The sequence below is a fragment of the Emys orbicularis genome, chromosome 3 (genome assembly GCF_028017835.1).
Source record: "Emys orbicularis isolate rEmyOrb1 chromosome 3, rEmyOrb1.hap1, whole genome shotgun sequence".
Classification (NCBI taxonomy): Eukaryota; Metazoa; Chordata; order Testudines; family Emydidae; genus Emys; species Emys orbicularis.
The window spans coordinates 122,561,051-122,584,450 of record NC_088685.1 but is presented as its reverse complement, the minus strand read 5'-3'; the positions used below and the strand labels follow the sequence as shown (position 1 = coordinate 122,584,450).

General features: G+C 40.9%; 1 protein-coding gene across 3 annotated transcripts in view; it reads right to left on the bottom strand.

Moving 5' to 3' along the window:
* Positions 1 to 23,400, bottom strand: part of TULP4 (TUB like protein 4) — a 232,943-nt gene that overhangs the window by 29,332 nt on the left and 180,211 nt on the right. For all 3 annotated transcript variants that reach the window (XM_065401692.1, XM_065401694.1, XM_065401693.1), the window contains exons 5-6: positions 19,896 to 20,030; positions 10,095 to 10,261 (exon numbers count right to left, since the gene is read on the bottom strand). In XM_065401692.1, coding sequence (XP_065257764.1) covers positions 10,095 to 10,261; positions 19,896 to 20,030 — 302 coding nt within the window. The remainder of the gene's footprint in view (positions 1 to 10,094; positions 10,262 to 19,895; positions 20,031 to 23,400) is intronic.

The following is a 23,400-nucleotide window of genomic DNA, read 5'->3' as shown; positions in this document are numbered from 1 at the left end:
ATTTCTCAATAGCTGCCCCTCACACGCTTCCTCCCTGAACTGTGAAGATGTGGATCGATTACTGCAGCAAGTCAATTATCAACCTGCCACAGTGCTCTATCCAAATTCTGCAGTATGAAGTAGCTGGCCTGAGATGTCCTTGCTTCTCATAAAGCATTCCATTTATTTAGGGCAGTTCCAATAAAAAAAGGGGGGTAAATGCTGTTTATAACCACTTTATATACATTCTAGTACACTTTATAGGGAATGTGCAAGCAGATCTACCATAGAGCGTTTAACATGAGTGGACATTTGTTTTTTGCTGGGAGCAGGGAAATGCAGCCACAAATTCTGATACTTTCATTTCCATTTTTATTAGGGCTGTCAAGAGATTAAAAAAATTAATTGCGATTAATCGCACTGTTAAACAATAATAAAATACCATTTATTTAAATATTTTTGGATGTTTTCTACATTTTCAAATATATTGATTTCAATTACAACACAGAATACAAAGTGTACTGTGATCACTTTCTATTTATTTTAATACAAATATTTGCACTGTAAAAAAAACAAAAATAGTATATTTCAATTCACCTAATACAAGTACTGTAGTGCAATCTCTTTATCATGAAAGTTGAACTTACAAATGTTGAATTATGTACAAAAAAACAGCATTCAAAAATAAAACAATGTAGGCTCAAAAGTTTTACAAGTCCACTCAGTCCTACTTCAGCTAATCGCTCAGACAAACAAGTTTGTTTACATTTGCAGGAGATAATGGTGCCCGCTTTTTGTTTACAGTGTCACTTGAAAGTGAGAACAGGCGTTCGCATGGCACTGTTGTAACCAGTGTCACAAGATATTTACGTGCCAGATGCTAAAGATTCATATGTCCCTTCATACTTCAACCACCATTCCAGGGGACATGCATCCATGCTGATGACGGGTTCTGCTCAATAACAATCCAAAACAGAGCGGACCGATGCAGAATGCGGGTGTATAAGAGCAGGGGACATACAATTCTCCCCCAAGGAAATCAGTCACGAATTTAATTAACACACTATTTTTTTTAACAATCATCATCAGCATGGAAGCATGTCCTCCAGAATGGTGGCTGAAGCATGAGGGGGCATACAAATGTTTAGCATATCTGGCATGTAAATACCTTGCAACACTGGCTACAAAACTGCCATGTGAATGACTGTTCTCACTTTCAAGTGACATTGTAAATAAGAAGCAGGCAGCAGTATCTCCCATAAAAGTAAACAAACTTGTTTGTCTTAGCAACTGGCTGAACAAGAATTAGGACTGAGTGGACTTGTAGGCTCTAAAGTTTTACATAACTGCACTCAAAAACAAAACAATGTAACAAAAAAAATCTACATTTGTAAGTTACACTTTCACAATACAGATTGCACTACAGTACTTGTATGAGGTGAACTGAAAAATACTATTTCTTTTATCATTTTTACAGTGCAAGTATTTGTAATCAAAAATAATATAAAGTGAGCACTGTACACTTTGTATTCTGTGTTGTAATAGAAATCAATATATTTGAAAATATAGAAAAACATCCAAAAATATTTAATAAATTTAAATTGGTATTCTATTGTTTAACAGTGCGATTAATCACGATTAAGTTTTTTAATCGCAGTTAATTTTTTTAAGTTAATCGTGTGAGTTAACTGCGATTAATTGACAGCCCTATTTTTTATCATACAAAATGCCAGCAGATTTTATAAGGATCCCATCAGAAAATATAAACGCCTGAATGAATCCCAGGGATCAAATACAAACACACCAGAAAAAGTTTAATTTCTATACAAATAAAAAGGCTTTTAGGGCTAAGCAATGCTAATTTTAAACACAGTACACCGAAGGGCAATTATTGAGATGTTTTACACAAGAAGCACACTGAGTGCAAACACAGATTCAAAACTTGGGTAACAATGAGCTAGATTGTTTTAGAAACAGAAAGGGGGATAGAGACTCTAGTATGTCTCTGTGGCTACGTGCATCCCAGCTGGGAATGTCCTTGCTTATATTACAGCAGTGTGCTGGACTGGATACTCCTAATTAAGTTAGCTTCCTCTGCTACTTTTTCTTATTTGACTCATTCTTCCCCCTGCCAGGGGACCAGTATAATTAGGCTTGGAAGGATTAGATTTTTATTGGTAAATGTTGGTCAACATCCATTTCACTGCACACACACAAACTGATAAAAAAAATATTTCCATCAATTACACTCTAAATCTGCAAACAGAAAAAGAAAGAAAAATGCTGGTTGAGAACTTCTTGGAGTTTGATTTAAGGGTATTTACTTTGTATATTTTGACATGTGATGTTGACAATTTATATTTAACCGTTATAAAGCTTTAACTTGGTGAATCAACTTCTACAGTCATTAAATAATGTCTGACCCTCCCCTCATAATTTCCCACAACTGTGAAAATTGAAATTGACAAAAATGCTAAAAAATAAACAGATAGTATCCACTGAAATCATTAAAAAATAAAAATCAAATTCTGCCAAGTCTAAATATAATATACAAACCTTTCATCCCATTCACACAGTTCAGTCAATCTGAATTTAGTGAAAGTCATATGCTCCTTATTGATTTCCCATGTGCTCAGAAATCCTGTGCACTAAGGCCTGCTCACTGTCTGAACCAATACCTTGCCTACTGGGACTGGAAGCTCCACTAGTTGTGAAATACAGTATCCATGAAAATTAGATTCTGGGGAGGAAGTCTCACTGCCGGACATGAACCAATGAGATGGGTTTTGGCGTTGATAAGTACGCAGGATTTCAAATCTTTCAGCAATGAGCACCTAGTTATAAAGGAGAATCTGTCTGACTAATGAATGATGATATGTTTAAGTACAACTGAAAAGAAACTAAACAACATTTTGCTTGCTAATTCTCTCCTTCACTTAAGAAAGGTTGAAGTTTTACAGACACACGTTCAACTCCTAGATCTCTTTTTTCTTTCTTTCTTTCTTAAAAAAAAGAGAGGAGGGATGGCCCAGTGACTATGATACTAGCCTGAGACTTAGAAAACATGGATTCAAGTCCTTGCTCTGCTCCAGGCTTCCTGTGTGACAAGTCACATAGCCTCTCTGCCTCAGTTAATTTACTGGTGTGTTGTGAGGATAAATACATGAATGACTGAGAGACACTCTGATACCACAGTGATGGGGACATATAAGATTTTTCAAACTGCAGAACTGACAGTTAGTTTGCTGTTTGTTTCTTAGTTATTTCAGCTCAAAGTTTCCATAATAAAGCATCTTTTCACACCTCAATCCAGATGAAATACATCAGTTTTAACTGAACGAGTCTTTTCCAACACAAGATAATGAACTTGCAGAAAAAGAGACTCAAATTCTCAGACATGAACAACTCTGAAGATTCCTGAACACATTTGCCAGGTGTGACAGTGACCGATTTACATGGGTTATTATGGCTTGTCTTACTTGAACACATCAAGACCTTTACTGAGATCCTGAAACATATTCCAAATTGCCTTGTTGCTATTTCTGTAACAAAACAAAGTCATGTTGAAGCTTTAGTGGCAATCAGCCAACAACCCCCAAATAGGATTCAGTTCAGTGGATATAAGCAAAAGGCCACAATAACACAGAAGCAATGAATCTGAAGACTATAAGTGATGTCAATTAGGACCACGTACAGGATGTCAGTTCAGCTGGAGAATATAAAAGGCAGACTCTTCCCTCATTGTCCTTTTAAATCTGAAGTTAACCTAAAATTCTACCTATCTCCTTGGAGCCCTGAGTTGAATGGATTTTATACCATTACAGGTTATCTGCAAAATTCCTTGATCTTTAATCCACCAATTCAGATGCCAGACTTTTATGGGACAGAAACAGTATTTAAAAGGCAGAGAGCCCTTGTGCTTATAGTAAAGTGCTAGGAAGCAGGAGAATCTTGCTTTTATATCCAAGCTATGCCACTCAAAGTAAAGCCATAAGGAAGTCACTTTATTTCTGTATAGCTCAACACAGTTTGTGAATTTGGTGAAAGAAATCCCTGAATACCATATTCTGCTGAATCGAGCTATTTTAAATAAAAACTTACCTTTGTTAAACACCCAACACTTGTTCCTACAGGAAGTTCCATAGTCCATAACACAAGGTCTGTACACAACAAAAAACTCTAGTATTCTTAGACGGTTAGGCCCAGGCCAATTAGGAGTTTGCACATACCCATAATCTGTCTGAAACAGGCAGGACAGGAATTAATTCCTCTTTTACTACACAGCTGGAGGAATCATAATGCTTTTTTTTTAACCAGGTGAATTTGATATAAGCGCAGGGCTTGCTTGCTTGTTACAAAAAGCTGTTACATTATGCCAATTCAGGGGAGCTCAACATAGGGAGTCAAAAACCTCCAATAGGGTGTCAGGTTTTGAGCCACACTGCCTTTCCCATATTGCTCAATGTGGTATTGGAGATTGTCCAAGTTTGAGAACCACAGTACTAAATGGCTATATTTTGATTAATGAATTAACCAGAAAAAGAAGAGCCAACTTCTGAGCCTAATCTTGCTCCCATTAAGGTCTGTACGAGTTCTATCACGGATTTTAACAGGAGCAGGGGCAAACCCAGTATTTATAGATGAAACCTATAGCTTTTCAACAGCCAACTAGAAAACTGGGGTAAAAATATTTAGCTTCATTCTTTCCAGAAAGTTTTCAGTTCTATCTCATTTTATACTATGTCTACCTTCCTGAATTTGTACAGCTCCTTTTCTATTCTAACAATATCAGAATAAAAGATTCTGTAACAGTCAACAAAAAATTACGCACAAAACTAGAACCTTTTAAACTGAGCATCCTACTGAACTAACATTTAAATAACTGATGCATTGAGAAAAATGTGATCACACTATAAAACTGTCTATCAAGATCAGCTGTAAACCTAATATTGCTAAGTATAAGCATAGAGTATGCCATGTTGATTCCACTCCCTCCATACAGGTAGTTCACTTTGGCCTGATTCTGCTTTACTTGCCCCAATTTTACACTGGTGTAACTCCATACACTACAGTGGAGTTACTCTCAATCTACACTCATGTAAATGAGATCACAATCAGGATCTCCAGGCCCCAATTCCTGTTGCTATGGTCCTCTCTGGGCCATGTAAGAGAGAATTTTAAGGCCCCTAGAAAGGATCAGCACCTAAGCAAATTATCTGAGCCATTAAGCAGAATGAATTATCACAACTTCACAGATTTTTGTAATGTCTGCAGTGAGGCAACTGTGGAGTGATGTGGTAGGAGCCTCCCCTACTGGGAAGCTATGAAGCAACTGTATCCAGTTGGAGGATGGCTTTATGACAGCAGGTATAGTAAACTGATATACTGGAGACCCTGCCACACATCCAATGAGTAATTCTGAAGTGACAGAATTGGGTTGCAGCATTCCTGATAAACAATTTTAGCAAGACTGTAATGAGAGTCTTGAGTAAGTCCAATTATTATTATCACTGTCTCTGCTTAATGCAGGAGAAAGGGTGATGATGGTTTAACAAATAAATACAAAAGGTTTGTAAATGTTCCTCCAATAAAGAATGCATGAATAGGGCATTTCACTATTTTTATTCTATTTTAAAATGCAAGAGAAGCATTACTGAAAAACAAAACCACTAAAGAAAGGAATTTGGCTTATCTTTGCTTGATCAGATTTGGGTTGGGGGAAAGAAATGTTAAACAATTAGGTTTACAGGAACAGACAGTATTCCTTTGACTAGTTTAAAGTTTATGGGCAGCCTTTAAAACAGTGGCTCTCAAATTTTTGTACTGGTGACCCCTTTCACATTGCAAGCTTCTGAGTGCGACCCCCCCCTTATAAATTAAAACCACTTTTTAATATATTTAGCACCATTATAAATGCTAGAGGCAAAGCAGGATTTGGGGTGGAGGTTGACAGCTCGTGACCCCCCATGTAATAACCACACAACCCCCTGAGGGGTCCTGACCCCCCGTTTGAGAACCCCTGCTTTAAAATATATTCTTTGTATAAACAAGCACTGAAACCGCAAGTGCAGTCGATACCCCAACATTACAGATCTTTGAGTTTTTATTCAGATAACAGTGCATAGGGGATGGTTCCAATAAGATTAATGTATGAAGGCTCAGTAGCGTGGGGGTGATGAACACCCTCAACTCTCAGTGAATTCAACAGAAGCTGAGAATACATGGTGCCTCACAAGGTAAATTCCAATACTGGTTCAAGGCCTGCCACTGTTGTTCAGTCTATCCAGGTTTTTTGTATATGCCATTTTGTGATGTTAAGGGGAGCTATGGGTGTTGGGTTAATGCCACTGACAGGGCAATATGCCAAAGGCTGTTACACCTTGATGTCTATACTCTCCCAACTGTGAATTATTTTTCATATAAATCTTAGGCTGGATTGAATGCTTCTAACCGAGCATGATCCCCTTGCTTATGATGTTATTTATCTTCAGAGATCGTAGCCAGAAAACTAGGTTATCCATTTATGAACAATATAATCACTCATTGATGGTCAGGGATTAAGAGTTTATAACCAGATGTTAGACACCAAATTGTACCAAAGCAGGAGGAGAAGATGGGGACATAAAGCACAGTTTGTTCTCAAGGGAAACTGTGACAATGATCATCATCATCATTAGGAGTAAACCAAAGTGAACAGTTCTGAGGTTCTTATTCCTACTCTGTGGCTAGCTGTGGCTTTACACCAAGTAATGTATGATCTAACTAAACTGAATATAAATTCGACAGCAGCTTTCACGGAGTTATTTTTATAAACTACCCAATAAATTGTCACTTAATCCCCACCAAAACATCCAGAATATACAAACAGCATAAACAATAACAGTTTAATGTAGTTTACAGTGAAGACACCAGGTAACTGCTTTATCAGACATACGAACCAGGAGCGCCTCACACTAAATCAATTTTGCACCAGTAATCTGATCTCTGCAATGTTCAGTGCTGCTTAACTTTCTTGCCATTAATTAAATCAGGAACTGTGCTGATATTAAATAAATGCACCATCCCCTTCATACACTGCCTGTTCTAGAGGAAACTGCTTTCATAGCAGGGTTTGAGATGTGACAAACTCTCCTCTTCCCACGCATTCCCTTTCAATTGCCAATGGTCAATTTTATAAAATCCCATCACAGCACTGACTGCCATTCACCAGCAGAGTATTGATTTTACTGCGGCTGGTGTTCATAAGACAAATTACCGGGACCGTGGACTCAGTCTGTCCACTACATGTATCTTTGGAGCAGCCATGTAGAATAATAAATGTCACTAACAACCTTTTTGTGCAATAACAAGTTCTAGCTGATTTTGTCAGTAATCCAAATGATCTACAAATTCTAGTACACTGCTACTTAGATCAGGGATGGGGGCTTCATCTGGTCAACCAGATCATTTTATTTGGTCTGCCACTGCCTCAGCTTAGGTTAGGAGGTCTGGCAGCACCAGGGCTAAGAAGGGGGCATGGCAGGGTGGGGCATCACGGGGCGTGGGGGAAAGCTGGCCTGCACATATGCACGCATCACATACCCTGTGGTGAGATCCAATGGGCTGGAGGAGGGAGCTGGGTCCAGCACTGTAGGACCAGAGCTACTGCTGTGGGGTAAGTGCAGGGTGGGCTCGCTCTCTAACCCTGCCCGCCTGGGGCCTCCCACCACCCAGGAACAGGACACCCTCCCACCCAAGTTATCCCTCCCCTGGGGCAGGACCCAACACTCCCCCAACAGCCAAAGGATTTTAGTGGATTTTGTGGCCCTCTAGTACCTTCCAGTTGCCAATCCCGGCCTTAGATGGTAATATTATTAGGCCCAGTGTTCAAACGTGTGGACACATACAATGTAAATGGACAAAGGACAGGAGAAAGAGATCCGAAGTACCTTGTTTAGGCACCCCTCCTCTCAATTTCACCAGTGTAAACGACAAATTAATTTAACTGAAGTCAACAGAATTACACAAACCAATGTGAGATGAAAATCAGGCCCTAATCTTAGGCCTGGTCTACACTCAGTGTTTGTATGAGTATAATTATTTTGGTTAGGATGTGATTTTTTTTTACTGAAATAGTTATACCAGTATGGTCCATAGTGTGGACACAGTTATACCAGTAAAAAGATATCTTGTACTGATATAGTTTATTCTGCTTCCTATCTGGGGAATTATACTGCTATAACCAAAATAGTTATACTGGTATAAGCACTTTTGGGGCTTGTCTACACACTGACACTGAGGAAAATTAATCTGAATTAACTAAAGGTGTGCATTTAAAGTGTTTTAGTTAAAGCACATTAAAACCATGTGTGGACACCTTATTCAGAATTAAAGTGTCCTTAATTCGCTTTATTCTATTTGGAAGCTAAACTGAATTAAGGCCACTTTAATTCTGAATGAGATATCCACACTGGGGTTTAAAGCAATCTAAGTAATCCACTTTAAATTCACACCTTTAGGTAATTCAGATTAATTTTCCTAAGTGTCCCCATGTAGACAAGTCCTTATACTGGCATAACTGCATCCACCTGGGTGGTGGTGGGGGTTGTATTGTTTTAACTATACCGATATAGTTAAAGTGGTACAAACTGTATGTGTAGACAAGCCCTTCAGCAGCTAAATCATCACTTAGATGCCTATATACACATTTGGGTCCCTAATATTTTGCACCCAAGCTTGGATGCGGAGCATATTATTATAAATAAAAATAATTACAGAAGAATTAAATCCAAACTAAAATGTATGTAATTAATTACTGTATGCTACCCTTGAGAGATAAATAAATACAAATGTGGAAATTCAGGAGTTAGCTTGCTATGAAGTCCTTAAGTCAGCATTTTGTACCCACTTCATTTCCTGGTATTGCAGAATAAACAAAGTAAACAACAACAATAATAATAATAATAATATATATCTATGGAACATTCCATCGCTTGCGGATTTCAGAGCACTTAAACATTAATTAAGCCTCACAACACCATGGAGAAGAATGAAAGAGGTGTTGTCCCCATTTTATAGACAGTGAACCAAGGCATAGGGTGAAATTCATTCCTGTTCAGAGAACCAGCAGAAAACATATGCACCACTTAAGTCTTATTTTGTGGACTTAAGTGGCATATAGGTCTTTTGCTGAAGTTCACCCAGAGAGATTAAGTGACTTGCCAAAGGTCACGTGGGAAGTCTGTGGTGAATCTGGGAACAGAAACAAGCCCTCCCAACTCAGAATTCTGTGTTTTACCCATAATACCATCCGTGCCCATAAAAGTAATAAAAGATTCATACATCGTAGGACCTCCTGTTCTATCAGGTTGTCCTACCCCTACACTAAGACAGAATTGTCCTGTATATGTAAGGAGATAATAGACAGGGAGGACAGTCTTGTGGTTAAGATTTTGGATTTAGACTCAGGAGATATGAGTTCAATTCCTGGTTCTGCCACAGATTTCCAGTGTGACTTTGGGTAAGGCACTTAGACACAGGGTGTTAAAGGTATTTAGGTGGTGTTGTGCTCAGTATTGCAACACCTGACTGATTTAGGAGCTTAAATCTCATTTTCAAAAAGGATTCAGGCACTTAAGAACCAAAATCCCATTAACTGTCACTAGAATTTTGGTTCCTAAATGCATAAATCCTTTTTGAAAATGAGGTTTAAGCTCCTAAATCACTTAGGCGTTGCAACACTGGCCACAGCAATGCCTAAATATCTTTAACAATCTGGGCCTTAGTGTCTCTGCTCTTTAGTTCCTCATCTCTCATCCTTTTGTCTGTCTTGTCTAGACTGTAAAGTCTTTGGTGCAACTGTGTCTCACTAGGTGTCTGTACAGTGCCTCACACAATGAAGTCCTGATCTCAGTTGGAGCCTCAAGGCCTGACCATAATACTCATAATAATAATAATTAATTATATGATACGTTCCTGCAATTCAGATTCTAGGAGCTCCAAAGACTTAGAACTCGTTAAACACATTCAGTTGAGCACTTCAGTAATGTGTGCCTATATTATTGGAATAATGTAAGTGGAAAAATTATTGAAGCTCTGGCATTAATACCAGGGCTAACTTCAAAAACCTCCCTTACCTGCACAGGAGTCTCCAGCGTGTAGATATGTTCCCCACGGACATTGTAGAACTTGACGAGCGCACTTTTCAGAATGGAACTGCTACCAAGGTCAGCTAGCTGACTTTGCTTTTCCATGCCTGCTACAGCCAACAGGTCTCCCTGTGTACACCACTGCACCACTACATCTGAAATCACAAAGATAAGACATCTGTGGGGTAGGACACTGTCACCAATAATCACAACCAATATGGGTAGCAAGTCCCATTATCAAAAGTTACTTACGAGCCCAACTTTCACTGAAAGTCAATAGGAATTAGACTCCAAGGTCAGTTAGGTGCTGCAACACTTAATAGAGCAATACCTAAACACCTTTAAAAACTTAGATCTTAGAGGCATAAGTCCCACTGACTTTCAATGAAACTTAGGCTAATATGTCACTTAATGCACTTTTTAAATGTTATCCGCTCTATCTTTAATAAAATATAACAGGTGTGTTAAAAATATATTGCCTTCTTTACCTTTGCGAAGAGTCTACAATGTATATCAGGGCCTACATTTTGGATGTAAGTATCAGCAAGGAGCAAAATAATGTATTATAGATGTTATATACAATATACATATCAATACACACACAGCTAATCTCTTTTGATCGATAGGGATCCCTCTCCTACAGACATCTGCCCAGGCCTTCATTTTGGGATGCTGATTTCTGTCCCTGACATCCTCCAGCCCCCTATCTACTTCAGCAAGAGCACAGGAATAATATTTTGTGTTTCTGCCTTCAAGGTCAATGGCAGTTATGTGTGTGCAAGGAATACAGAACAGGCCTGTAGATAGTTTTACCTTTAAACCTGAGACGGAAGGCAGGCCAGACAAACTCTGTGCTCAGTCGGGGATGTTCAATCTGCCAAGAACCTTTTGAATACAGTGTTGTTGTAGCTGTGGTGGTCCCAAGATATTAAAGAGACAAGGTGGGTGAGGTAAAATCTTTTATTGGATCAACTTCCGTTGGTGAGAGAAACAAGCCTTTGAGCTTACACAGAGCTCTTCTTCAGGTCTGAGAAATGTACTCAGAGTGTCACAGCTAAACACAAGGTGGAACAGATTGTTTCAAGGGGTCATTCAGGGTGAAGTGGCCCATTAACACCTCTCCAGTCATAAAGGAGGGGGAAAAAAGCCATGGCCGGTGGTTAGTGGGTTACAGATTATTGTAATAAGCCATAAATCCAGTCCATGATCTTTAGTGTCTAGCAAAGTTATGAATTTAAACTCTCAGGCTCATCTTTTGAAGGTGTTGTGCAGGTTTCCTACGAAGCTGAGGACTGAGAGGTCAGCTATAGAGTGATTGCTGTGTGACAAGTGTTCACCCACAGGAGATATGGTGTTTATGTCTTTTATTATTTTTCTGTGAGAGTTCATTTGACAGTGCAGTGAGAGTCTCATATCACACACATGGTTGTCACTGGGGTACTTAGTGTACTGGATGAGGTACACAACATGTGATAGGCATGTGTAGGACCCATCGATCTTGAAAAGTGTGTTGTGGAGGGTACTGATCATCGTAGCAGTAGAAATATGTTTGCAGATTTTGCATCTGCTGTTCTGGCAGGGTCTGGTGCCACTGTGAGTTGATGTGTGCTGGTCTGTGGGGAGCTTGCTTCTGATGAGCTCGGAGAGGTTGGCCCTTCAAACAACTCCCCAACATGTGCTGTACCTCATCCAGTGCACTAAATCCCCCAACAACAACTATGTGGGTGAAACCAGACAATCGCTGCACTCTCGAATGAACTCTCACAGAACAATAATCAAAGACAAAAACACCATATCACCTATGGGTGAACACTTTTCACAAAGCGATCACTCTATATCTGACCTCTCAGTCCTCATCTTCATAGGAAACCTGCACAACACCTTCAAAAGATGAGTCTGGGAACTTAAATTAATAACGCTGCTAGACATTAAAAATCATGGACTGAACAGACACACTAGATTTATGGCTTATTACAACAATCTATAACCCACTAACCCCCTATTTCTGCTCCCCCCCCTCCCCTTCCATGAGTGGAGCCACTATTCCATGAATGATTCCTTGAAGTATGTTAAAAAGGGGATAGAGAATAAGTTGGAGAATATCTTATTGCCCTTATATAAATCCATGGTACGCCCACATCTTGAATACTGCGTACAGATGTGGTCCCCTCATCTCAAAAAAGATATACTTGCATTAGAAAAGGTTCAGAGAAGGGCAACTAAAATGATTAGGGGTTTGGAACGGGTCCCATATGAGGAGAGATTAAAGAGGCTAGGACTTTTCAGCTTGGAAAAGAGGAGACTAAGGGGGGATATGATAGAGGTATATAAAATCATGAGTGATGTGAAATAAGGTGAGTAAGGAAATAAGTGAATAAGGAAAAGTTATTTACTTGTTCCCATAAGAACTAGGGGCCACCAAATGAAATTAATGGGCAGCAGGTTTAAAATAAATAAAAGGAAGTTCTTCACACAGCGCACAGTCAACTTGTGGAACTCCTTGCCTGAGGAGGTTGTGAAGGCTAGGACTGTAACAGGGTTTAAAAGAGAACTGGATAAATTCATGGAGGTTAATTCCATTAATGGCTATTAGCCAGGATGGGTAAGGAATGGTGTCCCTAGCCTCTGTTTGTCAGAGGGTGGTGATGGACGGCAGGAGAAAGATCACTTGATCATTACCTGTTAGGTTCACTCCCCCTGGGGCACTTGGCATTGGCCACTGTCAGTAGACAGGATACTGGGCTGGATGGACCTTTGGTCTGACCCAGTACGGCCATTCTTATGTTCTTAACTACTTATGCGAAACAATCTGTTCCACCTTATCTCTCTCACCAACAGACACTGAGCCAATAAAAGATATTACTTCACCCACTTTGTTTCTCTAAGAACTTTTGAAGACATTTATGGGCAAGAAGCGGTCTTCAAATGAAGACACAGAAGAGAAATGAGAGTTGGCAGAAAGGATCTCAGAATTGTTTTAAGTTGGCAACTTGTCATTTTCAGGGACTTCTATGTGCAATTTTAATATGGTTTTGTATTACTGCAACTGTTTCCTTTCTGATGATATTTCTCATTGGGACTATGCTTCTGAACATATCAGAGGCAGGATGTTTGTTTCTCAAGAGGATTTTTTCATAGACTAGCACACATGATGTTCCTCGATATTCTCTCCCTGAAAATGTTTCTACAGTGGGATTTAATTCTCTTTCTAGGATATTATGACAGACATATTAGAAATCAATGGGACAGACAGACCAACCCCATTTCTAATAACCTGACTAATTTTAGGTTTACCCAAGAGAACAGAACAACCTCTTTTGGGCAAAAGTCCTAGGTGAGATGCTGTGCCATACTTGAACTCTCAACCTAGTAGGAGGAGGGGGATTATGGTGGATTTAAGCCACCTTTGTGCCCTCTTGATCCTGGCCTGCTCCAGAAGCTGGAGTGGCTCCCAGCATAATTTAGACAGCTTTGAAGTCTAAGCGATGGCAGCCTCTCTGGAATCTGCACAACGCTGTGTGCTGCAGCCCTACCCCTAATATGTTCCTCTTCCACCCATAGGCCCCCCCACCCCCCCCAAACACACACACAACATATCCCTATGTCAGGACTTGGGGGGTGGGGGGGTGTCCTTGAATAACAGCCTCACCGCTATCTTCCTCAGTTCCTGCACCAGGGGAATCTTCCTTGGCAGCAACTGGGACTTTTACAGCCCATTTATGCTGCTCCCCCTCTTTTACCTGGTGCAAAGAGGCCAGAGTAGAGATGAGGATCTCATTTCTAATATTTTTTGGCCTCTTTCTTGTCCTCATTTCAAGAAAAAAACAAGGACATTAGTGTGGCTTATGTAGATTTCTGGGTTTAGAACATCTGGCCTTTGAATAATTACAGTTACAGTTTATATCATTATTATTTAGTTTGTGGTCTCACACAGAATGGGCCTGGCACTTCTCAAATGCAGAAGAGACAGTCCCCAAGGAGCTTAATGTTTAAACAGACCGAGACCGATGGGAGGTGTATGTGTGGGGGGAAGAAGTGGAAGGATCACAAGCAGAGTGATCCTGGTAAAGACTATATTTAATGTGTCTTGTTAGTTCAGCTTTCCTGGTGATGATAAAAGCCACCAGAACTGGCCTGCCACATGAGGGATAGTAAGCTGCCTCCCATGAAGAGGTGTAGTAGCAGATACAAGTTAAATGCCCCGGAGCTCTGGGACACATTCCTTCTGGGACAACGTTACTCCACACAAACTCTTATTCTGGGCCGTGCCCACAGGGGACAATTGAGGCCTGAAAGAAAAGCAACTCACTGTAACAGAGAGTTGGGTTCAGTGTGGGCAGAGACACAGCTTGCATCTAGAGCATAAATTAAAAGGTAAAATGTAAGGATTAAAGGAGACTTGAATAGCTCAGGATGGGTCTATTACAGGAGTGGGTGGGTGCGGTTCTGCGGCCTGCAATGTGTAGGAGATCAGACTAGATGATAATGATGATCCCTTCTAGCCTTAAAGTCTATGAGTCTATATTTAACTTGTATCAGAGGGGTAGCCATGTTAGTCTGAATCTGTAAAAAGCAACAGAGGGTCCTGTGGCACCTTTAAGACTAACAGAAGTATTGGTGCATAAGCTTTCGTGGGTGAATGTCTTGCGTCTGATGAAGTGGGCATTCACCCACGAAAGCTTATGCTCCAATACTTCTGTTAGTCTTAAAGGTGCCACAGGACCCTCTGTTGCTTTTTATATTTAACTTGCCTCAGGTCTGTTAGAATTTCCATGAGTCTTTGGTGGATGGAAAGAAGAATTTGAGTTTGGGGAAAAGCAAATTTTCTTCCCACAGCGAAAGCAGCTTTTTTCCTAATGCAACATAATATGAATGTTCCTGGCAAAGTGACTGACAGAATTTTTTTACACCTAAAGCAAAGCTGATATAACAGCAAAAATATGTTGATGTTGCTTTGGGTGTGATATTTTCACAGAGGCCTGTTTAGAAAATACATAGAGCAGCCTTCAGCAGTCTATACAGACGGAGGAGCCTGCTGCAGGGTCCACAGAGCAATATTTGCATATTTCAAACACAGACCCATAGACGAGAGTTCACATGCAATACTGAAGACTATCCAGTTAATATGAGGCACTTCTAGTAGTGCCCTCTGTGGCTAGAGAGCACAGAGAAACTCTGTGTGTTGTTCTCAAGTTCTCCCACATTCTTAGCATGGGATGATAACCACCAAAAGTTACAAAGATGCATGACAACTCTCTTGACAAGAGGAAAAAACATGGGAAATATGAATAGACTTACCGCAGCAACCCCTGAAATACCTACAGGTATACAGCAGATCATAGGTAGGCTCAAGCCACAAAATGGTGATATGACCTCTCTCTCTCTCGCTACCTCCCCCATTGCCTCTCCATAGCCTGACCCTAAAAGGTGCTAAGCATCCTCCATTCCAACTGAAATCAATCACACAATCAGGCTCACAATAAAGATGCTGGTACTATAGCTTGCACACTAGCATTTAGCCCTTGAGGTGGGGAGGTTACATGATCATACATACTTCAGCAGGTCTGATATTCCATCTAGTAAAGGGTAGTGGGAGAAGAGAAAGACAGACATAGGCCCAGATCCCAGGCCATGGCAGCACTGGGCTAAGCACAGCTCTGGAAACGGAACGGGGTATGGCTTGTGCCTCTTGATCCTTGACTGAGTGCTGGGCCAGTCCCCTGGTGGACATTAGACCAGAAAGCAGCTCTAAACTGTCCCAGCTCCCTATGGCATTAAGGAGCCATTCTGGGAGCCTCGGGATTCCCAGATCATAGGGGTTCCTCCCACCATGACACCATTTCCCTGACTGAACCCCTTGGGCTGGAGAGGGCACGAGGGTAGGCAGCATAGGAACCTCCATGTCACCCAAGGATCCCCTATGCAGGGTGGATCTTCCCAAAGGTAACAAGCTGGTTTCAGGGCAGTTTTACACCAACTGTGCCAAACTACCATGGTGTGGCTAAGGATCTGCCCCCAGAAAGTAGTAGTATAATTCTACGCAAAAACCTACATTTAATGCAATGTTAGGGCTGAAATAGCTAATGCTCAAAAGACAGGAAATTCCAAAATGTAGGGCCCCTACACTACAGCAGCGTTAAACTCATGTTCTTTTTTATTATACACAGGAATAACAAACCAACAATAGTATACTAAAGGTTATATTTAAAAAAAAAAACAGGCTAGAAGATACAACCAGTATGAAAGGTGGCTGAGTTAATCTTGGAGGACCAATTTCAATTACGGCAACCTCCAGACTTTGAAGTTTTTGATAATTCAAGATTAATGCTGAGATACCACTAGTTTTTTAATATGTATTTTTCCAGACTTTTAAAGACATAATATTGGTGGAAATAAAAGAAAAAATGAAACCTGAGGCTGTCTGTCTTGTTGAACTCACCAAAGCTAACAACTTCCTTGATCAGAAGCCTATGCCAAAGATTTCCTGGACTGAGGGCGCTTTTCTCTGCAGAGCTACCAGGCTTTATTAGGGGGGCTTCCAGGATCATTGTATCTGGATCTACTATGATAAAAGTCACCCTACATGGGGAGCTCCTAAAAGATCATTGTTAATAGTGGCGACCTAAACCTAGCTATTCTTTATATAATCTGAATCTTGAATACTCAGCCCTGGCTCAGTGGGACTTGAAATATCAAACCATGTTTAAAGAAAATCATTTGAATCTGGAAAAATATTATGATGTTAAACAATTGGCAAATCCTTAAGAAATGCACTTCATGTTGCATTCAGGCTTGAATTTATTCTCAGGTCTGGAAAATCAGAAATGTTTGATTTGAGTTAACCACGTGCAAAATGTCTGATTGAAACATTGGGAAAGTGCATAATTTAAAAAAATCCTAATAAAAAGTCCCCCAAATTTACTCAAGTGATTTCACTTTCCCCCAGCAAACTCAGCCCCTAACCCCCTCATCCATGGTCTGAGCTCAAGCACTGAAGATTTCAGCCCACTATTGTAACAATAGTACATATAGTATAACTAGAACTATAATTGTACATGGTGTGTGTTACATATATGCATAGAAAATGGCAAAGGGTGAAATGACCATAGTGCATTTTGTGTAAATATTTTGTTTTATGTTAATTCCTAAAATAGAGCTGTTAAGGATGAAGTTGTAGCTTTTGTTTGTGTGGATATTGTAAATATCAGGAGATCAATAAACTCATTTCTTCAATTCTTTTTAGTTCTGACTGAAAATGCACTTTTGCCTATCTATGATTATAACAACATGCCGCTCTTATATATTGTTTCTCATCTATAGAGCACTAAGTGCTTTATAAAAGGAGATCAGTATCATTATCCCCATTTTACAGATGGGGAAACTGAGGTACAGAGAGCTGAAGTGGCTTGCCCAAGGTCACCCAGCAGCAGAGCCAGGAACAGAGCCCAAATCTCCAGACTCCTACTGCAATGCACTATCTTCGAGGCCAGATTCTGCCTCTCTTACCCACCCTGAGAAGTATCTTAGGACCCGATTCAGCACAGCAGTTTTGCATTTGTTTTAAGTCCCATTGAAATCAATGGGACTTAGTCACACACTTAATTTTAAGGATGTGCTTAAGTACTTCGTTGAATTGGGGCCTGTCACAGGGAAGCTGGTCCCAGTAAATGAAGTAGGTCCAGCTCCCCGGTGCCAGAGCAGACTGGTTCAGTCAGGAAGGGCAGGTAAGGGCTGCCGGGGTCAGTCAGAGGAGACTCAATGAGGGAGAGAGGCCTTGTGAGAGTCAGTCAGGAGAGGTGGGAGATTGGAAGAAGTCTCTGGGGAAAGCTCAAGAGGGAGGAATTGGCTAGGAGACTGTATGTTTGGGACCTGGGGGGAGGTTGAAGGCAGGAGAGCATTAAGATGGGTTTGCTGGGTGGTGTCCCCAAGCCAGAGTGCAAGAGCCAGAGGGCTGAAGGCAGGAGAAGCAGGGAAGAGAGTTGCCTGCTGGCTCTAAGCCAGAGGGCTGAAGACAAGGGCTGGAGAGGGCTGACGGCTGGGCAGCAACAGAGAAGCTAACTGGCTGACATCTCCAGGACCAGAGAGCTAGACCCAGAGAAACTGAGAGGGCCGGGGAATGAGGCATGCTCCCCTGGCAAGGATGCTCTCAGCAGAGAGGCTGTGGGGGTTTCTGTTGGGAAGAACGGGGTGGCACTCCAGCTGGAAGGGATAAGAACATAAGATCGGACATACTGGGTCAGACCAATGGTCCATCTAGCCCAGTATCTTCAGACAGTGGCCAATGCCAGGTGCTTCAGAGGGAATGAACAGAACAAGTAATCATCAAGTGATCCATCCCCTGTCGCCCATTCCCAGCTTCTGGCAAACAGAGGCTAGGGACACTTTAGAGCATGGTTTTGCATCCCTGCTCATCCTGGCCAATAGCCATTCATGGACCTATACCCCATGAACTTAGCCAGTTCTTTTTTGAACCCCGTTATAGTCTTGGCCTTCACAACATTCTCTGGCAAAGAATTCCACATGTTGGCTGTGCATTGCGTGAAGTACTTCCTTTTGTTCGTTTTAAACCTGCTGCCTATTAATGTCGTTTGGTGACCCCTAGTTCTTGTGTTATGAGAAGGAGTATATAACCCTTCCTTATTTACTTCCTCCACACTAATCATGATTTTATAGACTTCTATCATATCCCCCCTTATGTCTTTTTTTCCAAGCTGAAAAGACCCAGTCTTCTTATTCTCCCCTCATATAGAAGCTGTTCCATGCCCCATATCATTTCTGTTGCCCTTTTCTGTACCTTTTCCAATTCCAATGTCTTTTTTGAGATGGGGCGACCAGAGCTGCACGCAGTATTCAGGGTGTGGGTATACCGTGGATTTATATAGAGGCAATATGGTATTTTCTTACTATTATCTGTCCCTTTCCTAATGATTCCCAGCTGTCCTAGTATGAGGACTGGAGAGGGCTGCACCAAAGAAGTGGAGCACAGTGAGGGACCTTAGGGTTGTATGTTACACTGTTCAGACTATGCTGGGGAAATCTGGACTATGGTAATAGGACTTTTGTTATGATTAATATGCATGGGACATTTGTAATAAAATTGACCCCACAAGGCCTATTTATCTGCAGAAAGACTCTGTGGACTATTTCTGGGGAGTTTGAAAGGGGAATCTGTGGCAGGCATATGCCTACCAAAACACAACAAGACACCACTCCCAGTTGGGGCGGCAGTTTGATGACAGTGTCTTACTCTGCAAGGAGGTGTGCATGCGCACATAGACAAACAGAACTTAGTAAATATTTAGCTGTCTAAGGTATTATAACTAATCACTGGAGTTTTCCTTTTCTCACAATGACTTGCATCTTAATATTTCTACCTAGTACTCAATAACTCTACCAGCTATAACTTACATTTGGCTGCTACAAGAATGACTGATCCCATAATGAATTTAGGATACAAAGAAAACTAAGTTACCTGGGCATTCATAAACAACCACATATAGACAGGACCATTATGGCATTAGCCTGGAGGAAAGCAAACTGTTTAATTAGGTTTTAATATCAGAAATGCCTCTTAAAAATATAAAATCAACTTATTTCAAAAGCAAGAAGTCTAATAGCTGTGCTTTGCTTTTATATCAGTAGGTGTCACTACTGACAATGAGAATCACTGTAGCAGGTACCAGGCTATAAGAGGCAAGACACTAAACACAACCATATAGACAATAAATAAATTAAAACATCAGAAGAAAAACTGTGTATGTGAGGGGAGAGGATGTCTCTCTTTTGTACCTTTCAACCCTGAGCGGATGATAGTAGGAGACAAGTCATCATAGTTGTTCATTAAACTAATGTCTCCTGATGTGAAGCTGACAGTGAGTAGTGGTTTGGTGTTCTGCACCGGGACCGGATATGCAGCTGGACCATCTGCGAAAACAAGATTGTTGAGTAAGCAAAAAAGGAGCTATCAAATGCGATTAAATCCAGGTAAAAACACATTTCAGTCCAGCCTGCTGTCACAGTGACCAGTTCTGAGACTTGAATTCTGCCTGGTTATTTTTTCCCCATGGACATGAGCAAAGGCAAAACACACTTGGCTAGTTAGTCTGCCTCACTGACACTATGAAACCAACCTCTGACCTGTACCCTCCCCATCCGAAGGACAATAGCTCTAGAGTGTGATCACAAGAAAGTGAAAGCAAATTTTCCACTTCTCTACGGTATTCTAACATTCCTTGCCTGAAACTCTATTGTTATTCCATTTTAGGCCTACGCCTCTCTCTCTCTCTCCACAACCACTCCACCCTCCCTGATGGCGCCATTCATTTCAGCTGGAGTTTGAAAGTACTGGGTAGTCAGTGTTACCAAGAAGTGACTGAGACTAGGTACTAGACATTTTTACCACAGCACATCTATAAAGTACTATACATATAATACTGCATTATACATCTTATAATCATACTTAAAATTATTTGCTTGCTACATTTTATCACATTGGGGGATTCTGCTGATGACACCAGGAACATCATAAGTGCATCTGAGTATAGTAACTAGCCCCTTACAGATTACAGTGCTTTCAATGTTAAGAGCTAACTAGTGTACCCTCTGACCAGAGTCCAAATATATCTTGATGCCTACATGCAAGGGAGATATGAGCAAAGGGTCGGTCCTGGGGCCGGTTTTGTTCAATATCTTCATTAATGATCTAGAGGATGGCGTGGACTGCACTCTAAGCAAGTTTGCGGATGACACTAAACTGGGAGGAGTGGTAGATACGCTGGAGGGTAGGGATAGCATACAGAGGGACCTAGACAAATTAGAGGATTGGGCCAAAAAAATTTGATGAGGTTCAACAAGGACAAGTGCAGAGTCCTGCACTTAGGACGGAAGAATCCCATGCACTGCTACAGACTAGGGACTGAATGGCTAGGCAGCAGTTTTGCAGAAAAGGACCTAGGGGTTACAGTGGACGAGAAGCTGGATATGAGTCGACAGTGTGCTCTTGTTGCCAAGAAGGCTAACGGCATTTTGGGCTGTATAAGTAGGGGCATTGCCAGCAGATCGAGGGACGTCGTCATTCCCCTCTATTCGACATTGGTGAGGCCTCATCTGGAGTACTGTGTCCAGTTCTGGGCCTCACACTACAAGAAGGATATGGAAAAATTGGAAAGAGTCCAGCGAAGGGCAACAAAAATGATTAGGGGGCTGGAGCACATGACTTATGAGAAGAAGCTGAGGGAACTGGGATTGTTTAGTCTGCAGAAGAGAAGAATGAGGGAGGATTTGATAGCTGCTTTCAACTACCTGAAAGGGGGTTCCAAAGAGGATGGAGCTCAGCTGTTCTCAGTGGTGGCAGATGACAGAACAAGGAGTAATGGTCTCAAGTTGCAGTGGGGGAGGTTTAGGTTGGATATTAGGAAAAACTTTTTCACTAAGAGGGTGGTGAAGCACTGGAATGGGTTACCTAGGGAGGTGGTGGAATCTCCTTCCTTAGAGGTTTTTAAGGTCAGGCTTGACAAAGCCCTGGCTGGGATGATTTAGTTGGGGATTGGTCCTGCTTTGAGCAGGGGGTTGGACTAGATGACCTCCTGAGGTCCCTTCCAACCCTGATATTCTATGATTCTATGAAAGGGTGTTTTGGTGACCATTTCTCAAAATGTCCTTGCCTCCATAAGCTTATTTTTCAATGTTCATGTGAAAGTTCCTTTGTATTTAATAATTAATGACCAATAGCACCATCTGTATCATTCATTATTTAATTCTCTTTGACTGGTTCTGACAGAAGACATTGCAGTCCCTAGATAAGACAGTTATCAGGACCCAAGCACAGTGTATTTTGAGTAATCAAATATGACACAGTTGGCTAAGAACAACACTGCTTCCAGAATTCACAAGAGGGGTGATCAAAAAAGTACCTGGAGGAAAGGAATTGTCCCATAGTTGGTACATTAAAAAAATAAATATATAAATTGGCATTGTTTTTTAGATGAGTAAAAATCCATCAAACGTCAAGTCCCTCCCACACATCTGTGTGAGTCAAAGGCTTGTCACCTTTGAGAAGTTTCTGATGCACCTGTAAAGCTTTAAAAAGAACACATCATGTTAGAATAATCATTAGAAGCAGGCCTGTAATGAGAGTCCACCCACTCCTGATTGACTCAGCACCAGTAAGCATGTTTCCTGCTCTACGAAGGATCATTTTGAGTTGCTAGTTCTCTCCCATCCTTCATCCAAATCCACCACCCCAAAATTGGACCCTTGATATTGCAAAATGGCAACAAAATACATCTAACTCTTTTCTCGCTGTTCATCTAAAGCTTCCTTGGAAATCTGAAGTGACTGAAATCCTTTTCATCCTCTTCTCTTACAAAGGCAAGGCTTCACCACTCCTGGAGAGGGGCTGAGGTGATGATTCATATCCATATGAAAGCCTGAGCTAAACTCTCACTAGCTGATCTCACAAGATTTCTGCCACTCTAAGTTACACCTAAACTGGTTACAGAAAACATGCCCATTTTGGAGTGGATCTGAAGTAGATCTAACCTGCCAGGGCATGTTTGGAACCAACAGGTCAGATCTGAGGTGCTGGTTCAGATTCATCTTTAGTCAATATGTACTTTAATTTTCCACCGTCCCATCAACATTTACATCATTCTTTAAATTAGCTGATATACTTGAATAACTGGAATAACAATTTTGTCCCCAGCACTAGCCAAGAGGAATTTCAGTTTAGTATCTGAACTGTCCTTTTTCTGGGGGACAATATCCTGCTCTTGCAGGAGAATGGACACAACAATCTATTAGGTATTTGCCAACTCTAACTTCTATGATGGTTTAAAAAACAAATGGTGCACCTAATCATGTGATACTATACCATGGTAAGGAGGGAGGGACTTCATCCTGACCACAACTGGCAATTAATGTATGCTTGGAAGCATGAGGACTGATAACCCCAATCACCCTTTTCCTAGCTAGTGTAACCACAGGCTATTTTCACGTCTAATCCTTTTATGAAACATACTAAGCTCAGGGATGGACTGCATACTGATAAGCATGATCACTGGTTAACAGGATTTCTTGGAAATAAACTCACAGTATTTATAGATATGTTTAACAGTACTGGAAATATTATTGCCATGGGTGACCCTTTATATGGATCTATATTATAATGCACTAGTTTGTCTGACTACCTGTCCTCTGACAATATGCATGAGGACTACTGGCTTATACTGCTAAAATGTGTCAGACATGCTCCGTAACGATAAGTAATGATACTACTTTGCTCTTATGCCATGTT